General features: G+C 48.4%; 1 protein-coding gene across 2 annotated transcripts in view; it reads left to right on the top strand.

Annotated features, from left to right (window-relative positions):
• Window positions 1-21,136, top strand: part of LOC137347976 (C-C chemokine receptor type 7-like) — a 353,721-nt gene extending 332,585 nt beyond the window's left edge. For both annotated transcript variants that reach the window (XM_068013044.1, XM_068013043.1), the window contains exon 2: window positions 19,925-21,136. In XM_068013044.1, the coding sequence (XP_067869145.1) occupies window positions 19,925-21,004 (1,080 nt within the window). In that variant the 3' untranslated portion in view covers window positions 21,005-21,136. The remainder of the gene's footprint in view (window positions 1-19,924) is intronic.
• Window positions 21,137-21,730: the final 594 nt, after the last annotated feature.

The following is a 21,730-nucleotide window of genomic DNA, read 5'->3' on the forward strand; positions in this document are numbered from 1 at the left end:
AGAGTGTCAGTGACAGTGACAGAGACAGTGACAGAGTGTCAGTGACAGTGACAGTGACAGAGACAGTGACAGAGACAGTGACAGAGACAGAGTGTCAGTGACAGTGACAGTGACAGAGACAGTGACAGAGTGTCAGTGACAGTGACAGAGACAGAGACAGTGACAGTGACAGAGACAGTGACAGAGACAGTGACAGTGACAGAGACAGTGACAGGGAGTCAGTGACAGTGACAGAGACAGTGACAGAGACAGAGACAGTGACAGAGAGTCAGTGACAGTGACAGAGACAGTGACAGAGACAGTGACAGAGAGTCAGTGACAGTGACAGAGACAGTGACAGAGACAGTGACAGAGACAGTGACAGAGAGTCAGTGACAGTGACAGAGACAGTGACAGAGACAGTGACAGAGACAGTGACAGAGAGTCAGTGACAGTGACAGGGAGTCAGTGACAGTGACAGAGACAGTGACAGAGACAGAGACAGTGACAGAGAGTCAGTGACAGTGACAGAGACAGTGACAGAGACAGTGACAGAGAGTCAGTGACAGTGACAGAGACAGTGACAGAGACAGTGACAGAGACAGTGACAGAGAGTCTGTGACAGTGACAGCGACAGTGACAGAGACAGTGACAGAGAGTCAGTGACAGGGACAGAGACAGTGACAGTGACAGAGACAGTGACAGAGTGACAGAGACAGTGACAGTGACAGTGTCAGTGACAGTGACAGCGACAGAGTCAGTGACAGTGACAGAGACCGCATGTCAGTGACAGTGACAGAGACAGTGACAGGACAGTGACAGAGTGACAGAGACAGTGCAGTGACAGTGTCAGTGACAGTCACAGCGACAGAGACAGTGACAGTGACAGAGACAGTGACAGAGAAAGAGAGTCAGTGACAGTGACAGCGACAGTGACAGCGACAGTGACAGAGGGTCAGTGACAGTGACAGAGACTGTGACATTGACAGAGACAGTGACAGAATTTCAGTGACAGTGACAGAGACAGAGACAGAGACAGAGACAGTGACAGTGACAGAGACAGTGACAGTGACAGAGTGTCAGTGACAGTGACAGAGACAGTGACAGTGACAGTGACAGAGACAGTGACAGAGACAGAGACAGAGTGTCAGTGGCAGTGACAGAGACAGTGACAGAGAGTCAGTGACGGAGAGTCAGTGGCAGTGACAGAGACAGTGACAGAGAGTCAGTGACAGTGACAGAGTGACACTCATAGTGACAGAGACAGTGACAGAGACAGAGTGTCAGTGACAGAGACAGTGACAGAGACAGTGACAGTGACTGAGACAGTGACAGAGTGACAGTGACAGAGACAGAGACAGAGACAGTGACAGAGACAGTGACAGAGACAGTGACAGTGACAGTGACAGCGACAGAGACAGTGACAGTGACAGAGTGACAGCGACAGTGACAGTGACAGTGTCAGTGACAGCGACAGAGTCAGTGACAGTGACAGAGACCGCATGTCAGTGACAGTGACAGAGACAGTGACAGAGACAGTGACAGAGTGACAGAGACAGTGCAGTGACAGTGTCAGTGACAGAGACAGTGACAGAGAAAGAGAGTCAGTGACAGTGACAGCGACAGTGACAGAGACAGTGACAGAGGGTCAGTGACAGTGACAGAGACAGTGACATGGACAGAGACAGTGACAGAATTTCAGTGACAGTGACAGAGACAGAGACAGTGACAGTGACAGAGACAGTGGCAAAGTGTCAGTGACAGTGACAGAGACAGTGACAGAGTGTCAGTGACAGTGACAGTGACAGTGACAGTGACAGAGACAGTGACAGAGACAGTGACAGAGACAGAGTGTCAGTGACAGTGACAGTGACAGAGATAGTGACAGAGTGTCAGTGACAGAGACAGAGACAGTGACAGAGACAGCGACAGTGACAGAGACAGTGACAGAGACAGTGACAGAGAGTCAGTGACAGTGAAAGAGACAGTGACAGAGACATTGACAGAGAGTCAGTGACAGAGACAGTGACAGTGACAGAGACAGTGACAGAGAGTCTTTGGCAGTGACAGCGACAGTGACTGAGACAGTGACAGAGAGTCAGTGACAGTGACAGTGACAGTGACAGTGACAGAGACAGTGACAGTGACAGAGACAGTGACAGGGAGTCAGTGACAGTGACAGAGACAGTGACAGAGACAGTGACAGTGATAGAGAGTCAGTGACAGTGACAGAGACAGTGACATTGACAGAGACAGTGACAGAATTTCAGTCAGTGACAGAGACAGAGACAGTGACAGTGACAGAGTGTCAGTGACAGTGACAGAGACAGTGACAGAGTGTCAGTGACAGTGACAGTGACAGAGACAGTGACAGAGACAGTGACAGAGACAGAGTGTCAGTGACAGTGACAGAGACAGAGACAGTGACAGTGACAGAGACAGAGACAGTGACAGAGAGTCAGTGACAGTGACAGAGTCAGTGACAGAGACAGTGACAGTGACAGAGACAGTGACAGGGAGTCAGAGACAGTGACAGAGACAGTGACAGAGACAGAGACAGTGACAGAGAGTCAGTGACAGTGACAGAGACAGTGACAGAGACAGTGACAGAGAGTCAGTGACAGTGACAGAGACAGTGACAGAGACAGTGACAGAGACAGTGACAGAGAGTCAGTGACAGTGACAGAGACAGTGACAGTGACAGAGACAGTGACAGCGACAGACTCAGTGACAGTGACAGAGACCGCATGTCAGTGACAGTGACAGAGACAGTGACAGAGACAGTGACAGAGTGACAGAGACAGTGCAGTGACAGTGTCAGTGACAGTCACAGCGACAGAGACAGTGACAGAGACAGTGACAGAGAAAGAGAGTCAGTGACAGTGACAGCGACAGTGACAGCGACAGTGACAGAGGGTCAGTGACAGTGACAGAGACAGTGACATTGACAGAGGCAGTGACAGAATTTCAGTGACAGTGACAGAGACAGAGACAGAGACAGAGACAGAGACAGTGACAGAGAGTCAGTGACAGTGACAGAGTCAGTGACAGAGACAGTGACAGTGACAGAGACAGTGACAGGGAGTCAGTGACAGTGACAGAGACAGTGACAGAGACAGAGACAGTGACAGAGAGTCAGTGACAGTGACAGAGACAGTGACAGAGACAGTGACAGAGACAGTGACAGAGAGTCAGTGACAGTGACAGAGACAGTGACAGTGACAGAGACAGTGACAGTCAGTGACAGTGACAGAGACAGTGACAGAGAGTCTGTGACAGTGACAGCGACAGTGACAGAGACAGTGACAGAGAGTCAGTGACAGGGACAGAGACAGTGACAGAGACAGTGACAGAGTGACAGAGACAGTGACAGTGACAGTGTCAGTGACAGTGACAGCGACAGACTCAGTGACAGTGACAGAGACCGCATGTCAGTGACAGTGACAGAGACAGTGACAGAGACAGTGACAGAGTGACAGAGACAGTGCAGTGACAGTGTCAGTGACAGTCACAGCGACAGAGACAGTGACAGAGACAGTGACAGAGAAAGAGAGTCAGTGACAGTGACAGCGACAGTGACAGCGACAGTGACAGAGGGTCAGTGACAGTGACAGAGACAGTGACATTGACAGAGGCAGTGACAGAATTTCAGTGACAGTGACAGAGACAGAGACAGAGACAGAGACAGTGACAGTGACAGAGACAGTGACAGTGACAGAGTGTCAGTGACAGTGACAGAGACAGTGACAGAGTGTCAGTGACAGTGACAGTGACAGAGACAGTGACAGAGACAGTGACAGAGACAGAGTGTCAGTGACAGTGACAGTGACAGAGACAGTGACAGAGTGTCAGTGACAGTGACAGAGACAGAGACAGTGACAGTGACAGAGACAGTGACAGAGACAGTGACAGTGACAGAGACAGTGACAGGGAGTCAGTGACAGTGACAGAGACAGTGACAGAGACAGAGACAGTGACAGAGAGTCAGTGACAGTGACAGAGACAGTGACAGAGACAGTGACAGAGAGTCAGTGACAGTGACAGAGACAGTGACAGAGACAGTGACAGAGAGTCAGTGACAGTGACAGAGACAGTGACAGAGACAGTGACAGAGACAGTGACAGAGAGTCAGTGACAGTGACAGGGAGTCAGTGACAGTGACAGAGACAGTGACAGAGACAGAGACAGTGACAGAGAGTCAGTGACAGTGACAGAGACAGTGACAGAGACAGTGACAGAGAGTCAGTGACAGTGACAGAGACAGTGACAGAGACAGTGACAGAGACAGTGACAGAGAGTCTGTGACAGTGACAGAGACAGTGACAGAGACAGTGACAGAGAGTCAGTGACAGGGACAGAGACAGTGACAGTGACAGAGACAGTGACAGAGTGACAGAGACAGTGACAGTGACAGTGTCAGTGACAGTGACAGCGACAGAGTCAGTGACAGTGACAGAGACCGCATGTCAGTGACAGTGACAGAGACAGTGACAGGACAGTGACAGAGTGACAGAGACAGTGCAGTGACAGTGTCAGTGACAGTCACAGCGACAGAGACAGTGACAGTGACAGAGACAGTGACAGAGAAAGAGAGTCAGTGACAGTGACAGCGACAGTGACAGCGACAGTGACAGAGGGTCAGTGACAGTGACAGAGACTGTGACATTGACAGAGACAGTGACAGAATTTCAGTGACAGTGACAGAGACAGAGACAGAGACAGAGACAGTGACAGTGACAGAGACAGTGACAGTGACAGAGTGTCAGTGACAGTGACAGAGACAGTGACAGTGACAGTGACAGAGACAGAGTGTCAGTGACAGTGACAGTGACAGAGACAGTGACAGAGTGTCAGTGACAGTGACAGAGACAGAGACAGTGACAGTGACAGAGACAGTGACAGAGAGTCAGTGACAGTGACAGAGTCAGTGACAGAGTCAGTGACAGAGTCAGTGACAGTGACAGAGTCAGTGACAGAGACAGTGACAGTCAGTGACAGAGACAGAGACAGTGACAGAGACAGAGACAGAGACAGTGACAGAGACAGACAGTGACAGTGACAGTGACAGAGACAGAGACAGAGACAGAGACAGTGACAGTGACAGCGACAGAGACAGTGACAGTGACAGTGACAGAGACAGAGACAGAGACAGAGTGTCAGTGGCAGTGACAGAGACAGTGACAGAGACAGAGACAGAGTGTCAGTGACAGAGACAGAGACAGTGACAGAGACAGTGACCGTGACAGTGACAGTGACAGTGACAGAGACTTTGACAGAGACAGAGACAGTGACAGTGACAGTGACAGATACAGAGACAGAGACAGTGACAGTGACAGTGACAGTGACAGAGACAGTGACAGTGACAGTGACAGAGACAGTGACAGAGTGACAGTGACAGAGTCATTGACAGTGACAGAGTGACAGAGACAGTGACAGAGTGACAGTGACAGTGACAGAGACAGAGACAGTGACAGAGACAGTGACAGAGTGACAGTGACAGAGACAGAGACAGTGACAGTGACAGAGACAGTGACAGTGACAGTGACAGTGACAGAGACAGTGACAGAGACAGTGACAGAGTGACAGTGACAGAGACAGAGTCAGTGACAGAGACAGTGACAGAGTGACAGAGACAGTGACAGTGACAGTGACAGAGACAGTGACAGAGTGACAGTGACAGTGACTGAGACAGAGACAGAGACAGTGACAGTGACAGTGACAGAGACAGTGACAGAGACAGTGACAGAGTGACAGTGACAGTGACAGAGTCAGTGACAGAGACAGTGACAGAGTGACAGAGACAGTGACAGTGACAGTGACAGTGACAGTGACAGAGACAGAGACAGTGACAGAGACAGAGACAGAGACAGAGACAGTGACAGTGACAGTGACAGAGACAGTGACAGTGACAGTGACAGAGTGACAGAGACAGTGACAGAGTGACAGTGACAGTGACAGAGACAGGGACAGTGACAGAGACAGTGACAGTGACAGTGACAGAGTGACAGAGACAGTGACAGAGTGACAGTGACAGTGACAGAGACAGAGACAGTGACAGTGACAGTGACAGTGACAGTGACAGAGACAGTGACAGAGTGACAGTGACAGAGACAGAGTCAGTGACAGAGACAGTGACAGAGTGACAGAGACAGTGACAGTGACAGTGACAGTGTCAGTGACAGAGACAGTGACAGTGACAGTGACAGTGACCGAGACAGTGACAGTGACAGTGACAGTGACAGTGACAGAGACAGAGACAGTGACATTGACAGTGACAGAGTGACAGTGACAGAGACAGTGACAGTGTCAGTGACAGAGACAGTGACAGTGACAGTGACACTGACAGAGACAGAGACAGTGACAGAGACAGTGACAGAGTGACAGTGACAGAGACAGTGACAGTGTCAGTGACAGAGACAGTGACAGTGACAGTGACAGTGACACTGACAGAGACAGAGACAGTGACAGAGACAGTGACAGAGTGACAGTGACAGAGACAGTGACAGTGTCAGTGACAGAGACAGTGACAGTGACAGTGACACTGACAGAGACAGAGACAGTGACAGAGACAGTGACAGAGACAGTGACAGAGTGACAGTGACAGAGACAGTGACAGAGACATTGACAGAGACAGTGACAGAGAGTCAGTGACAGTGACAGAGACAGTGACAGAGACAGTGACAGAGAGTCAGTGACAGTGACAAAGACAGTGACAGAGACAGTGATAGAGAGTCAGTGACAGTGACAGAGACAGTGACATTGACAGAGACAGTGACAGTCAGTGACAGTGACAGAGACAGTGACAGAGAGTCTGTGACTGTGACAGCGACAGTGACAGAGACAGTGACAGATAGTCAGAGACAGGGACAGAGACAGTGACAGTGACATTGATAGTGACAGAGTGTCAGTGACAGTGACAGAGACAGAGTGTCAGTGACAGTGACAGAGACAGTGACAGTGACAGAGACAGAGACAGTGACAGAGTGTCAGTGACAGTGACAGTGACAGAGAGTCAGTGACAGTGACAGAGACAGTGACAGAGACCGAGACAGAGTGTCAGTGACAGTGACAAAGAGTCAGTGACAGTGACAGAGTGACAGAGACAGAGACAGAGACAGACTGTCAGTGACAGTGACAGTGACAGAGAGTCAGTGGCAGTGACAGAGACAGTGACAGAGACAGTGACAGAGAGTCAGTGACAGTGACAGAGACAGTGAAAGAGACATTGACAGAGAGTCAGTGACAGAGACAGTGACAGTGACAGAGACAGTGACAGAGAGACTTTGACAGTGACAGCGACAGTGACAGAGACAGTGACAGATAGTCAGTGACAGAGACAGTGACAGAGACAGAGACAGAGTGTCAGTGGCAGTGACAGAGACAGTGACAGAGAGTCAGTGACGGAGAGTCAGTGGCAGTGACAGAGACAGTGACAGAGAGTCAGTGACAGTGACAGAGTGACACTGATAGTGACAGAGACAGTGACAGAGACAGAGTGTCAGTGACAGAGACAGTGACAGTGACTGAGACAGTGACAGAGTGACAGTGACAGAGACAGAGACAGTGACAGAGACAGTGACAGAGACAGTGACAGTGACAGTGACAGTGACAGCGACAGAGACAGTGACAGTGACAGAGTGACAGAGACAGTGACAGTGACAGTGTCAGTGACAGCGACAGAGTCTGTGACAGTGACAGAGACCGCATGTCAGTGACAGTGACAGAGACAGTGACAGAGACAGTGACAGAGTGACAGAGACAGTGCAGTGACAGTGTCAGTGACAGAGACAGTGACAGAGAAAGAGAGTCAGTGACAGTGACAGCGACAGTGACAGAGACAGTGACAGAGGGTCAGTGACAGTGACAGAGACAGTGACAGAGACAGTGACAGTGACAGTGACAGTGACAGCGACAGAGACAGTGACAGTGACTGAGTGACAGAGACAGTGACAGTGACAGTGTCAGTGACAGCGACAGAGTCAGTGACAGTGACAGAGACCGCATGTCAGTGACAGTGACAGAGACAGTGACAGAGACAGTGACAGAGTGACAGAGACAGTGCAGTGACAGTGTCAGTGACAGAGACAGTGACAGACAAAGAGAGTCAGTGACAGTGACAGCGACAGTGACAGAGACAGTGACAGAGGGTCAGTGACAGTGACAGAGACAGTGACATCGACAGAGACAGTGACAGAATTTCAGTGACAGTGACAGAGACAGAGACAGTGACAGTGACAGAGACAGTGACAGTGACAGAGTGTCAGTGACAGTGACAGTGACAGTGACAGAGACAGAGACAGAGACAGAGTGTCAGTGACAGTGACAGTGACAGTGACAGAGATAGTGACAGAGTGTCAGTGACAGAGACAGAGACAGTGACAGAGACAGTGACCGTGACAGTGACAGTGACAGTGACAGAGACTTTGACAGAGACAGAGACAGTGACAGTGACAGTGACAGATACAGAGACAGAGACAGTGACAGTGACAGTGACAGTGACAGTGACAGAGACAGTGACAGTGACAGTGACAGAGACAGTGACAGAGTGACAGTGACAGAGTCATTGACAGTGACAGAGTGACAGAGACAGTGACAGAGTGACAGTGACAGTGACAGAGACAGAGACAGTGACAGAGACAGTGACAGAGTGACAGTGACAGAGACAGAGACAGAGACAGTGACAGTGACAGAGACAGTGACAGTGACAGTGACAGTGACAGTGACAGAGACAGTGACAGAGACAGTGACAGAGTGACAGTGACAGAGACAGAGTCAGTGACAGAGACAGTGACAGAGTGACAGAGACAGTGACAGTGACAGTGACAGAGACAGTGACAGAGTGACAGTGACAGTGACTGAGACAGAGACAGAGACAGTGACAGTGACAGTGACAGAGACAGTGACAGAGACAGTGACAGAGTGACAGTGACAGTGACAGAGTCAGTGACAGAGACAGTGACAGAGTGACAGAGACAGTGACAGTGACAGTGACAGTGACAGAGACAGAGACAGTGACAGAGACAGAGACAGAGACAGAGACAGTGACAGTGACAGTGACAGAGACAGTGACAGTGACAGTGACAGAGTGACAGAGACAGTGACAGAGTGACAGTGACAGTGACAGAGACAGTGACAGTGACAGTGACAGAGTGACAGAGACAGTGACAGAGTGACAGTGACAGTGACAGAGACAGAGACAGTGACAGTGACAGTGACAGTGACAGTGACAGAGACAGTGACAGAGTGACAGTGACAGAGACAGAGTCAGTGACAGAGACAGTGACAGAGTGACAGAGACAGTGACAGTGACAGTGTCAGTGACAGAGACAGTGACAGTGACAGTGACAGTGACCGAGACAGTGACAGTGACAGTGACAGTGACAGTGACAGAGACAGAGACAGTGACATTGACAGTGACAGAGTGACAGAGACAGTGACAGTGTCAGTGACAGAGACAGTGACAGTGACAGTGACACTGACAGAGACAGAGACAGTGACAGAGACAGTGACAGAGTGACAGTGACAGAGACAGTGACAGTGTCAGTGACAGAGACAGTGACAGTGACAGTGACAGTGACACTGACAGAGACAGAGACAGTGACAGAGACAGTGACAGAGTGACAGTGACAGAGACAGTGACAGTGTCAGTGACAGAGACAGTGACAGTGACAGTGACACTGACAGAGACAGAGACAGTGACAGAGACAGTGACAGAGACAGTGACAGAGTGACAGTGACAGAGACAGTGACAGAGACATTGACAGAGACAGTGACAGAGAGTCAGTGACAGTGACAGAGACAGTGACAGAGACAGTGACAGAGAGTCAGTGACAGTGACAAAGACAGTGACAGAGACAGTGATAGAGAGTCAGTGACAGTGACAGAGACAGTGACATTGACAGAGACAGTGACAGTCAGTGACAGTGACAGAGACAGTGACAGAGAGTCTGTGACTGTGACAGCGACAGTGACAGAGACAGTGACAGATAGTCAGAGACAGGGACAGAGACAGTGACAGTGACATTGATAGTGACAGAGTGTCAGTGACAGTGACAGAGACAGAGTGTCAGTGACAGTGACAGAGACAGTGACAGTGACAGAGACAGAGACAGTGACAGAGTGTCAGTGACAGTGACAGTGACAGAGAGTCAGTGACAGTGACAGAGACAGTGACAGAGACCGAGACAGAGTGTCAGTGACAGTGACAAAGAGTCAGTGACAGTGACAGAGTGACAGAGACAGAGACAGAGACAGACTGTCAGTGACAGTGACAGTGACAGAGAGTCAGTGGCAGTGACAGAGACAGTGACAGAGACAGTGACAGAGAGTCAGTGACAGTGACAGAGACAGTGAAAGAGACATTGACAGAGAGTCAGTGACAGAGACAGTGACAGTGACAGAGACAGTGACAGAGAGACTTTGACAGTGACAGCGACAGTGACAGAGACAGTGACAGATAGTCAGTGACAGAGACAGTGACAGAGACAGAGACAGAGTGTCAGTGGCAGTGACAGAGACAGTGACAGAGAGTCAGTGACGGAGAGTCAGTGGCAGTGACAGAGACAGTGACAGAGAGTCAGTGACAGTGACAGAGTGACACTGATAGTGACAGAGACAGTGACAGAGACAGAGTGTCAGTGACAGAGACAGTGACAGTGACTGAGACAGTGACAGAGTGACAGTGACAGAGACAGAGACAGTGACAGAGACAGTGACAGAGACAGTGACAGTGACAGTGACAGTGACAGCGACAGAGACAGTGACAGTGACAGAGTGACAGAGACAGTGACAGTGACAGTGTCAGTGACAGCGACAGAGTCTGTGACAGTGACAGAGACCGCATGTCAGTGACAGTGACAGAGACAGTGACAGAGACAGTGACAGAGTGACAGAGACAGTGCAGTGACAGTGTCAGTGACAGAGACAGTGACAGAGAAAGAGAGTCAGTGACAGTGACAGCGACAGTGACAGAGACAGTGACAGAGGGTCAGTGACAGTGACAGAGACAGTGACAGAGACAGTGACAGTGACAGTGACAGTGACAGCGACAGAGACAGTGACAGTGACTGAGTGACAGAGACAGTGACAGTGACAGTGTCAGTGACAGCGACAGAGTCAGTGACAGTGACAGAGACCGCATGTCAGTGACAGTGACAGAGACAGTGACAGAGACAGTGACAGAGTGACAGAGACAGTGCAGTGACAGTGTCAGTGACAGAGACAGTGACAGACAAAGAGAGTCAGTGACAGTGACAGCGACAGTGACAGAGACAGTGACAGAGGGTCAGTGACAGTGACAGAGACAGTGACATCGACAGAGACAGTGACAGAATTTCAGTGACAGTGACAGAGACAGAGACAGTGACAGTGACAGAGACAGTGACAGTGACAGAGTGTCAGTGACAGTGACAGTGACAGTGACAGAGACAGTGACAGAGACAGAGTGTCAGTGACAGTGACAGTGACAGTGACAGAGATAGTGACAGAGTGTCAGTGACAGAGACAGAGACAGTGACAGAGACAGTGACAGTGACAGAGACAGTGACAGAGACAGTGACAGAGAGTCAGTGACAGTGACAGAGACAGTGACAGAGACATTGACAGAGAGTCAGTGACAGAGACAGTGACAGTGACAGAGACAGTGACAGAGAGTCTTTGTCAGTGACAGCGACAGTGACTGAGACAGTGACAGAGAGTCAGTGACAGTGACAGAGACAGTGACAGTGACAGAGACAGAGTGTCTGTCACTGTCTCTGTCACTGTCACTGTCACTGTTTCTGTCACTGTCTCTGTCACTGTCACTGACATGCGGTCTCTGTCACTGGCACTGACTCTGTCGCTGTCACTGTCACTGACACTGTCACTGTCACTGTCTCTGTCACTCTGTCACTGTCACTGTCACTGTCACTGTCTCTGTCGCTGTCTCTGTCACTGCCTCTGCAACTGTCTCTGTCTCTGTCACTGTCACTGACACTGACACTCTGTCACTGTCTCTGTCACTGTCACTGTTACTGACACTCTGTCTCTGTCACTGTCACTGACACTCTGTCACTGTCTCTGTCACTGTCACTGTCTCTGTCACTGTCACTGACACTCTGTCTCTGTCACTGTCACTGACACTCTGTCACTATCAATGTCACTGTCACTGTCTCTGTCCCTGTCACTGACTCTCATTCACTCTCTCTGTCACTGTCTCTGTCACTGTCGCTGTCACTGTCACAGACTCTCTGTCACTGTCTCTGTCACTGTCACTGACTGTCACTGTCTCTGTCACTGTCACTGTCTCTGTCACTGTCACTGACTCTCTGTCACTGTCTCTGTCACTGTCTCTGTCGCTGTCACTGACTCTCTGTCACTGTCTCTGTCACTGTCTCTGTCACTGTCACTGACTCTCTGTCACTGTCTCTGTCTCTGTCACTGTCTCTGTCACTGTCACTGACTCCCTGTCACTGTCTCTGTCACTGTCACTGTCTCTGTCACTGTCACTGACACTCTGTCACTGTCTCTGTCACTGTCACTGTCTCTGTCACTGTCTCTGTCACTGTCACTGACTCCCTGTCACTGTCTCTGTCACTGTCACTGTCTCTGTCACTGTCACTGACACTCTGTCACTGTCTCTGTCTCTGTCTCTGTCACTGTCACTGTCTCTGTCACTGTCACTGACACTCTGTCTCTGTCACTGTCACTGACACTCTGTCACTATCAACGTCACTGTCTCTGTCTCTGTCTCAGTGACAGTGACAGAGACAGAGACAGTGACAGTGACAGAGACAGTGACAGTGACAGAGACAGTGACAGAGAGTCTTTGACAGTGACAGCGACAGTGACAGAAACAGTGACAGAGAGTCAGTGTCAGTGACAGTGACAATGACAGTGACAGAGACAGTGACAGAGTGTCAGTGACAGTGACAGAGACAGAGACAGTGACAGAGACAGTGACAGTGACTGAGACAGTGACAGAGAGTCAGTGACAGTGACAGAGACAGTGACAGAGACAGAGACAGTGACATTGATAGTGACAGAGTGTCAGTGACAGTGACAGAGACAGAGTGTCAGTGACAGTGACAGAGACAGTGACAGTGACAGAGACAGAGACAGTGACAGAGTGTCAGTGACAGTGACAGAGACAGAGTGTCAGTAACAGTGACAGTGACAGAGACAGTGACAGAGTGTCAGTGTCAGTGACAGTGACAGAGACAGAGACAGTTGCAGAGGCAGTGACAGAGACAGCGACAGAGACAGTGACAGTGACAGAGACAGTGACAGAGTGACAGAGACAGTGACAGTGACAGTGACAGTGTCAGTGACAGTGACAGCGACAGAGTCAGTGACAGTGACAGAGACCGCATGTCAGTGACAGTGACAGAGACAGTGACAGAGACAGTGACAGAGTGACAGAGACAGTGCAGTGACAGTGTCAGTGACAGTCACAGCGACAGAGACAGTGACAGTGACAGAGACAGTGACAGAGAAAGAGAGTCAGTGACAGTGACAGCGACAGTGACAGCGACAGTGACAGAGGGTCAATGACAGTGACAGAGACAGTGACATTGACAGAGACAGTGACAGAATTTCAGTGACATTGACAGTGACAGAGACAGAGACAGAGACAGTGACAGTGACAGAGACAGTGACAGTGACAGAGTGTCAGTGACAGTGACACAGACAGTGACAGAGTGTCAGTGACAGTGACAGTGACAGAGACAGTGACAGAGACAGTGACAGAGACAGAGTGTCAGTGACAGTGACAGTGACAGAGACAGTGACAGTGTGTCAGTGACAGTGACAGAGACAGTGACAGTGACAGGGACAGTGACAGAGACAGTGACAGAGAGTCAGTGACAGTGACAGAGTCAGTGACAGAGTCAGTGACAGAGTCAGTGACAGAGACAGTGACAGTGACAGTCAGTGACAGTGACAGAGACAGTGACAGAGAGTCTTTGACAGTGACAGCGACAGTGACAGAGACAGTGACAGAGAGTCAGTGTCAGTGACAGTGACAATGACAGTGACAGTGACAGAGTGTCAGTGACAGTGACAGAGACAGAGACAGTGACAGAGACAGTGACAGTGACAGAGACAGTGACAGAGAGTCAGTGACAGTGACAGAGACAGTGACAGAGACAGAGACAGTGACAGAGAGTCAGTGACAGTGACAGAGACATTGACAGAGACAGTGACAGAGAGTCAGTGACAGTGACAGAGACAGTGTCAGTGACAGAGACAGTGACAGTGACAGAGACAGTGACAGTCAGTGACAGTGACAGAGACAGTGACAGAGAGTCTGTGACAGTGACAGCGACAGTGACAGAGACAGTGACAGAGAGTCAGTGACAGTGACAGAGACAGTCACAGTGACATTGATAGTGACAGAGAGTCAGTGACAGTGACAGCGACAGAGACTGTGACAGAGTGTCAGTGACAGTGACAGAGACAGAGTGTCAGTAAGAGTGACAGTGACAGAGACAGTGACAGAGACAGAGTGTCAGTAACAGTGACAGTGACAGAGACAGTGACAGAGTGTCAGTGTCAGTGACAGTGACAGAGACAGAGTGTCAGTGACAGTGACAGTGACAGTGACAGAGACAATGACAGAGTGTCAATGACAGTGACAGAGACAGAGTGTCAGTGACAGTGACAGAGACAGTGACAGAGACAGAGACAGTGACAGAGAGTCCGTGACAGTGACAGAGACAGAGTGTCAGTGACAGTGACAGTGACAGAGACAGTGACAGAGTGTCAGTGTCAGTGACAGTGACAGAGACGGTGACGGTGACGGTGACACTGGTCCAGTTATGGCTTCTGTTTGCCTTTTAAAATTGACCTCGGTCTCCAGATCCCACTTCCAGGCCGTTTAGAAGGGCCGAACTTACCCCCGGGTCAATCAGGCCCTTTTCATTTGAAAATAGCATCGCGTAAGGGTCCCTTAAATGTTCCAGGCATTGGGTTCCTGCTCCCAGACCGAAAATTCAGTCCGGAGAGTCAGTGATGTGAAGCATGATGATTTTAATCCTTTTGCCTGCATTACCCAATTGTCTGTTTAGTTGGCATCTGCACTGTACATTTTCACCCTCATTGCTTCTGTTGATAAGCCTCTGTGTATCCAGACAGAACAGGAGCCGTCGGTCTGAGTGGTTACTGATGCCTGTGGAGGACAGTACACTGAATTTCTGCATCTGTGTTGGGATGCAGTGGGGGAGAGTGCAAGGGGAGAAGGAGCTCGAGTCTCATTGCTAATCAGAATCCAACAACACCGACTAGAAGATTCAGGGGTGATCTGATCGATGTGTTTAAGATGATTAAAGAGTTGATAGCGTAGTTAGAGAGAAGCTACTTCCTCTGGGGTTGGGAGGAGTCAGGAAAAAGGCCTTTAAGATTAAATCCAGGCCATGCAGGTGTGATGTCAGACAACACTTTGTCACACAAAGGGCAGTGAGATCTGGAACTCTCTCCCAAAAAGCTAATGAGGGTGGCGGTCAGCTGAAAATGTCAAAATTGATTGAGGGGATTAAAGGGTATTGAAGCAAAGCAGGGAGGTGGAATTAAGATACGGAGCAGCCACAATTTCATTGAATGTGGAACACGCTCAAGCAGCTGAATGGCCTCATCTTCCTACGAGAGATAGTAACTGTGATACAGATAAAGATAGAGTCTAAACCCACTCTCCTTAATTGGCTTCCTCTTCTGGCTCCTAGCAAGTGGGGCCTCGGCACACCTATTTGGTCCCAACTTCGGGGTTCTGAAGCCTGTAAGAAAATCCTGCCCTATGAGTCGGGGATAGCCTCTATTGGTCAGTAAGGGTCAATGCTAGCCTCTATTGGTCAATATGGCTTAATACTAGCCCCTTTTGGTCAGTATGGGTTAGTACTGGTCTCTATTGGTCAGTATGGCTTAATATTAGTCCCTATTGGTCAGTATGGGTTAGTACTAGCCTCTATTGGTCAATATGCCTTAATATTAGTCCCTATTGGTCAGTATGGGTTAGTACTAGCCTCTATTGGTCAGTATGGCTTAATATTAGTCCCTATTGGTCAGTATGGGTTAGTACTAGCCTCTATTGGTCAATATGGCTTATTATTAGTCCCTGTTGGTCAGTATGGGTTAGTACTGGTCTCTATTGGTCAGTATGGCTTAATATTAGTCCCTATTGGTCAGTATGGGTTGGTACTAGCCCCTGTTGGTCAATATGGCTTAATACTAGCCCCTATTGGTCAGTATGGGTTAGTACTGGCCTCTATTCATCAATATGGCTTATTATTAGTCCCTATTGGTCAGTATGGGTTAGTACTAGCCCCTATTGGTCAATATGGCTTAATACTAGCCCCTATTGGTCAGTATGGGTTAGTACTGGCCTCTATTCATCAATATGGCTTATTATTAGTCCCTATTGGTCAGTATGGGTTAGTACTAGCCCCTGTTGGTCAGTATGGGTTAGTACTGGTCTCTATTGGTCAGTATGGCTTAATATTAGTCCCTATTGGTCAGTATGGGTTGGTACTAGCCCCTGTTGGTCAGTATGGGTTAGTACTGGTCTCTATTGGTCAGTATGGCTTAATATTAGTCCCTATTGGTCAGTATGGGTTAGTACTAGCCTCTATTGGTCAATATGCCTTAATATTAGTCCCTATTGGTCAGTATGGGTTAGTACTAGCCCCTGTTGGTCAGTATGGGTTAGTACTGGTCTCTATTGGTCAGTATGGCTTAATATTAGTCCCTATTGGTCAGTATGGGTTGGTACTAGCCCCTATTGGTCAGTATGGATCAATGCTAGCCTCTATTGTTCAGTATGGGTCAATGTTAGCCTCTATTGGTCAGTATGGCTTAATACTAGCCCCTATTGTCCCCTTGTTCAAGAAGGGGAGTAGAGACAGCCCTGGTAATTATAGACCTGTGAGCCTTACTTCGGTTGTGGGTAAAATGTTGGAAAAGGTTATAAGAGACAGGATTTATAATCATCTTGTAAAGAATAAGTTCATTAGTGATAGTCAGCACGGTTTTGTGAAGGGTAGGTCGTGCCTCACAAACCTTATTGAGTTTTTCGAGAAGGTGACCAAACAGGTGGATGAGGGTAAAGCGTTTGATAAGGTTCCCCACGGTAGGCTATTGCAGAAAATACGGAAGTATGGGATTGAAGGTGATTTAGTGCTTTGGATCAGAAATTGGCTAGCTGAAAGAAGACAGAGGGTGGTGGTTGATGGTAAATGTTCATCCTGGAGTTTAGTTACTAGTGGTGTACCGCAAGGATCTGTTTTGGGGCCACTGCTGTTTGTCATTTCTATAAATGACCTGGATGAGGGTGTAGAAGGGTGGGTTAGTAAATTTGCGGATGACACGAAGGTCGGTGGAGTTGTGGATAGTGCCGAAGGATGTTGTAGGTTACAGAGGGACATAGATAGGCTGCAGAGCTGGGCTGAGAGATGGCAAATGGAGTTTAATGCGGAAAAGTGTGAGGTGATTCACTTCGGAAGGAGTAACAGGATTGCAGAATACTGGGCTAATGGGAAGATTCTTGGTAGTGTAGATGAACAGAGAGATCTTGGTGTCCAGGTGCATAAATCCCTGAAAGTTGCCACCCAGGTTAATAGGGCTGTTAAGAAGGCATATGGTGTGTTAGCTTTTATTAGTAGGGGGATCGAGTTTAGGAGCCACGAGGTCATGCTGCAGCTGTACAAAACTCTGGTGCGGCCGCACCTGGAGTATTGCGTACAGTTCTGGTCACCGCATTATAGGAAGGATGTGGAAGCTTTGGAAAAGGTGCAGAGGAGATTTACTAGGATGTTGCCTGGTATGGAGGGAAGGTCTTACGAGGAAAGGCTGAGGGACTTGAGGTTGTTTTTGTTAGAGAGAAGGAGGAGGAGAGGTGACTTAATAGAGACATATAAGATAATCAGAGGGTTGGACAGGGTGGATAGTGAGAGCCTTTTTCCTCGGATGGTGATGGCAAACACGAGGGGACATAGCTTTAAGTTGAGGGGTGATAGATATAGGACAGATGTCAGAGGTAGTTTCTTTACACAGAGAGTAGTAGGGGCGTGGAACGCCCTGCCTGCAACAGTAGTAGACTCGCCAACTTTAAGGGCATTTAAGTGGTCATTGGATAGACATATGGATGAAAATGGAATAGTGTAGGTCAGATGGTTTCACAGGTCAGCGCAACATCGAGGGCCGAAGGGCCTGTACTGCACTGTAATGTTCTCTCTTCTATGTTCTATTGGTCGGTATGGGTTAGTACTAGCCCCTATTGGTCAGTATGGGTTAGTAAAGGCCTCTATTGGTCAGTATGGCTTAATATTAGTCCCTATTGGTCAGTGTGGGTTAGTACTAGCCTCTACTGGTCAGTATGGCTTCATATAAGTCCCTATTGGTCAATAAGATTTAGTACTAGCCTCTATTGGTCAGAATGGTTTAGTACTAGCCTCTATTGGTCAGTATACCTTAATACTAATCCCTATTGTTCAGTATGGGTTAGTACTAGCCTCTATTGGTCAGTGTGGGTTAGTACTAGCCCCTATTGGTCAGTATGGGTTAGTACTAGCCTCTATTGATCAAAATGGTTAGTACTAGCCCCTATTGGTCAATATGGATTAGTGCTAGCCCTTATTGGTCTGTATGGGCTAGTACTAGCCCCTATTGGTCAATATGGTTTAGTACTAGTCCCTGTTGGTCAGTATGGGTTAGTACTAGCCTCTATTGGTCAGTATGGTTTAGTACTAGCCCCTTTTGGTCAGCATGGGTTAGTACTAGTCTCTATTAGTCAATATATGTTAGTACTAGCTTCTATTGGTCAGTATAGCTAAATACTAATCCCTATTGGTCAGTATGGATTAGTACTAGTCTCTATTAGTCAATATGGGTTCGTACTACCCTCTGTTGGCCCCTATTGGTCTGTATGGTTTAGTACTAGACCCTATTGGTCAATATGAGTTAGTACTAGTCTCTATTAGTCAATATGGGTTAGTACTAGCCTCTATTGGTCAGTATAGCTAAATACTAATCCCTATTGGTCAGTATGGATTAGTACTAGTCTCTATTAGTCAATATGGGTTCGTACTACCCTCTATTGGTCTGTATGGTTTAGTTCTAGCCCCTATTGGTCAGTATGGTTTAGTACTAGTCTCTATTGGTCAATATGGGTTAGTGCTAGTCTCTATTGGTCAATATGGGTTAGTACTAGTCTCTATTGGTCAGTATGGTTTAGTACTAGTCTCTATTGGTCAATATGGGTTAGTGCTAGTCTCTATTGGTCAATATGGGTTAGTACTAGTCTCTATTGGTCAGTATGGTTTAGTACTAGTCTCTATTGGTCAATATGGGTTAGTGCTAGTCTCTATTGGTCAATATGGGTTAGTACTAGTCTCTATTGGTCAGTATGGGTTAGTGCTAGTCTCTATTGGTCAATATGGGTTAGTACTAGTCTCTATTGGTCAGTATGGGTTAGTACTAGTCTCTATTGGTCAGTATGGGTTAGTGCTAGTCTCTATTGGTCAATATGGGTTAGTGCTAGTCTCTATTGGTCAGTATGGGTTAGTGCTAGTCTCTATTGGTCAATATGGGTTAGTGCTAGTCTCTATTGGTCAGTATGGGTTAGTGCTAGTCTCTATTGGTCAATATGGGTTAGTACTAGTCTCTATTGGTCAATATGGGTTAGTGCTAGTCTCTATTGGTCAATATGGGTTAGTACTAGTCTCTATTGGTCAATATGGGCTAGTGCTAGTCTCTATTGGTCAATATGGGTTAGTGCTAGTCTCTATTGGTCAATATGGGTTAGTACTAGTCTCTATTGGTCAGTATGGGTTAGTGCTAGTCTCTATTGGTCAATATGGGTTAGTACTAGTCTCTATTGGTCAGTATGGGTCAGGGCTGATACTTGCCTGGGAATTTTCAAGCTCTCTAGTTGATTTTGCATTGGATAATGTTGATTGTTTTTCTGCTTATGATTTTTTAGATGTCTGGGACAATGGCAGATTCTACAACAGCCACGTATTACACTGACGATATGAACACTAATACCATGGATTACTCAGACTTCCCTTCTCCCTGTGATAAGAATGAGGTGCAGAAGATTATCAGCACTCTCCAGCCATGCATCTACTCACTTGTGTTTATTCTGGGTCTGATGGGAAATGGCCTGGTGTTGGGGACGTATATTTATCACAAGAGATTGAAGGCAATGACTGATGTGTACTTGCTGAATTTGGCCATCGCAGATATCCTCTTCCTCTTCACCCTCCCCTTCCTGGCTGCCAGCTCACAAACCGGCTGGATCTTTGGAAAATTCATGTGTGCAATTGTGCAGATTTTATACAAAATGAACGTGTACAGTGGTTTCCTCTTCCTAATGTGTGTCAGTGTTGACCGGTACTTTGTGATTGTCCGAGCCACAGTTGCCCACAGGCTCCGTTCGAAGCGTTTGCAGTACAGCCGCTTCATCAGCCTCAGTGTTTGGCTGTTTTCTGTGTTTCTAAGCCTTCAGCAGTTGATTTACACAAAGGTGGAAATAAGTCCTGAAGCTAACTGCTTGCTCAGCTACCCTAAAAGCATGAATATTTGGATGAGAGTAGCCACTCCGATCCTGCAGATGGTGCTTGGATTCCTTCTGCCATTGCTTGTCATGCTTTTCTGTTATGCTGTTATAATTAAGACCTTGCTGCAGGCTCGAACCTTAGAAAAGCACAAAGCGATCAAGGTGATTCTGGTGGTGGTGCTGATTTTTATTGTTTTCCAGGCACCATACAACATACTCATCATTGTCAGTACCATGGACACACTGAGGGAGAATGGCCTACCTTGTCCTGAGAGCAAGCGCAGGGATATTGCGGTGCAGGTGACCAGTTGCCTGGCCTATACCCGCTGCTGCCTCAACCCCATTCTCTATGTGTTTGTTGGGGTGAAATTCAGGAACAGCCTGTTGGAGCTGCTGAGACACCTGCGCTGCATTGGCCAGAGGCAATTCATCTCTCCAGCCAACAGCTGCAGACCAATGTCAGTGGTGAACACAGAGACCAGCAGTACCTTCACTCTGTAACCTCAGTTTGTGCACTCTTGACATCAAGTGGCTTCAATGGAACTCAATCTTAGGTTCAAAATGTGAATATATTTTCATTTCTGAGAGGGAAGTGGTTCTGGTTTCATCAGTGCAGGTTGTTGAGTTGAAGGATGAGGGTCAGGGTTGGGGGTGGGGGGGGAGGTTGTGAGTAGATTGGGGAGGGTCAGGGCATGTGTCAGGAGTTGGGGGCAGGAACATGGGCAGGTCTCACCATGGGGGTGGGAGGTGAAGCTCAGACACCTACCAGCTGGCTTGTGGGTCACCATTTAAAGCGGCTGCTGGGGAGTCTACGAGATGCTAACCCTCCAAGACTGTCCTGGAGTCCTCAGCAATTAACGTTCAATCTCCAGAACACGACTCTGATCATAGGGCAGTAACAAAATGCACGCTTTTTCATACTTGCTTTGAACATTTCCATTTATTAGTTATAAAAATACAGCCGTCCATGGGAAAAATGTTGTTTTACTTTTGGAGCCTGAGAGGAGATGTAATGAAACCTCATGGGCTGGATTTTACTGGCCCTCCCAACATCAGGAGTCGTGGTGGGGGGGCCCGGAAAATACTTCCGGGAGAGGCCCGCCATGTGCCTTGACGCCAGGAAGGCCTCGCCCCATTTTACCACCAGCGGCAAGGCCTCGTGGCCGCCCCCTGCCGCTCAGCAACGGGAACTTCGTTAAAATATTTAAATTTATTTAAGTTAATGAA

This window comes from Heterodontus francisci, chromosome 33, assembly GCF_036365525.1.
Source record: "Heterodontus francisci isolate sHetFra1 chromosome 33, sHetFra1.hap1, whole genome shotgun sequence".
In the NCBI taxonomy this organism is placed as follows: domain Eukaryota; kingdom Metazoa; phylum Chordata; class Chondrichthyes; order Heterodontiformes; family Heterodontidae; genus Heterodontus; species Heterodontus francisci.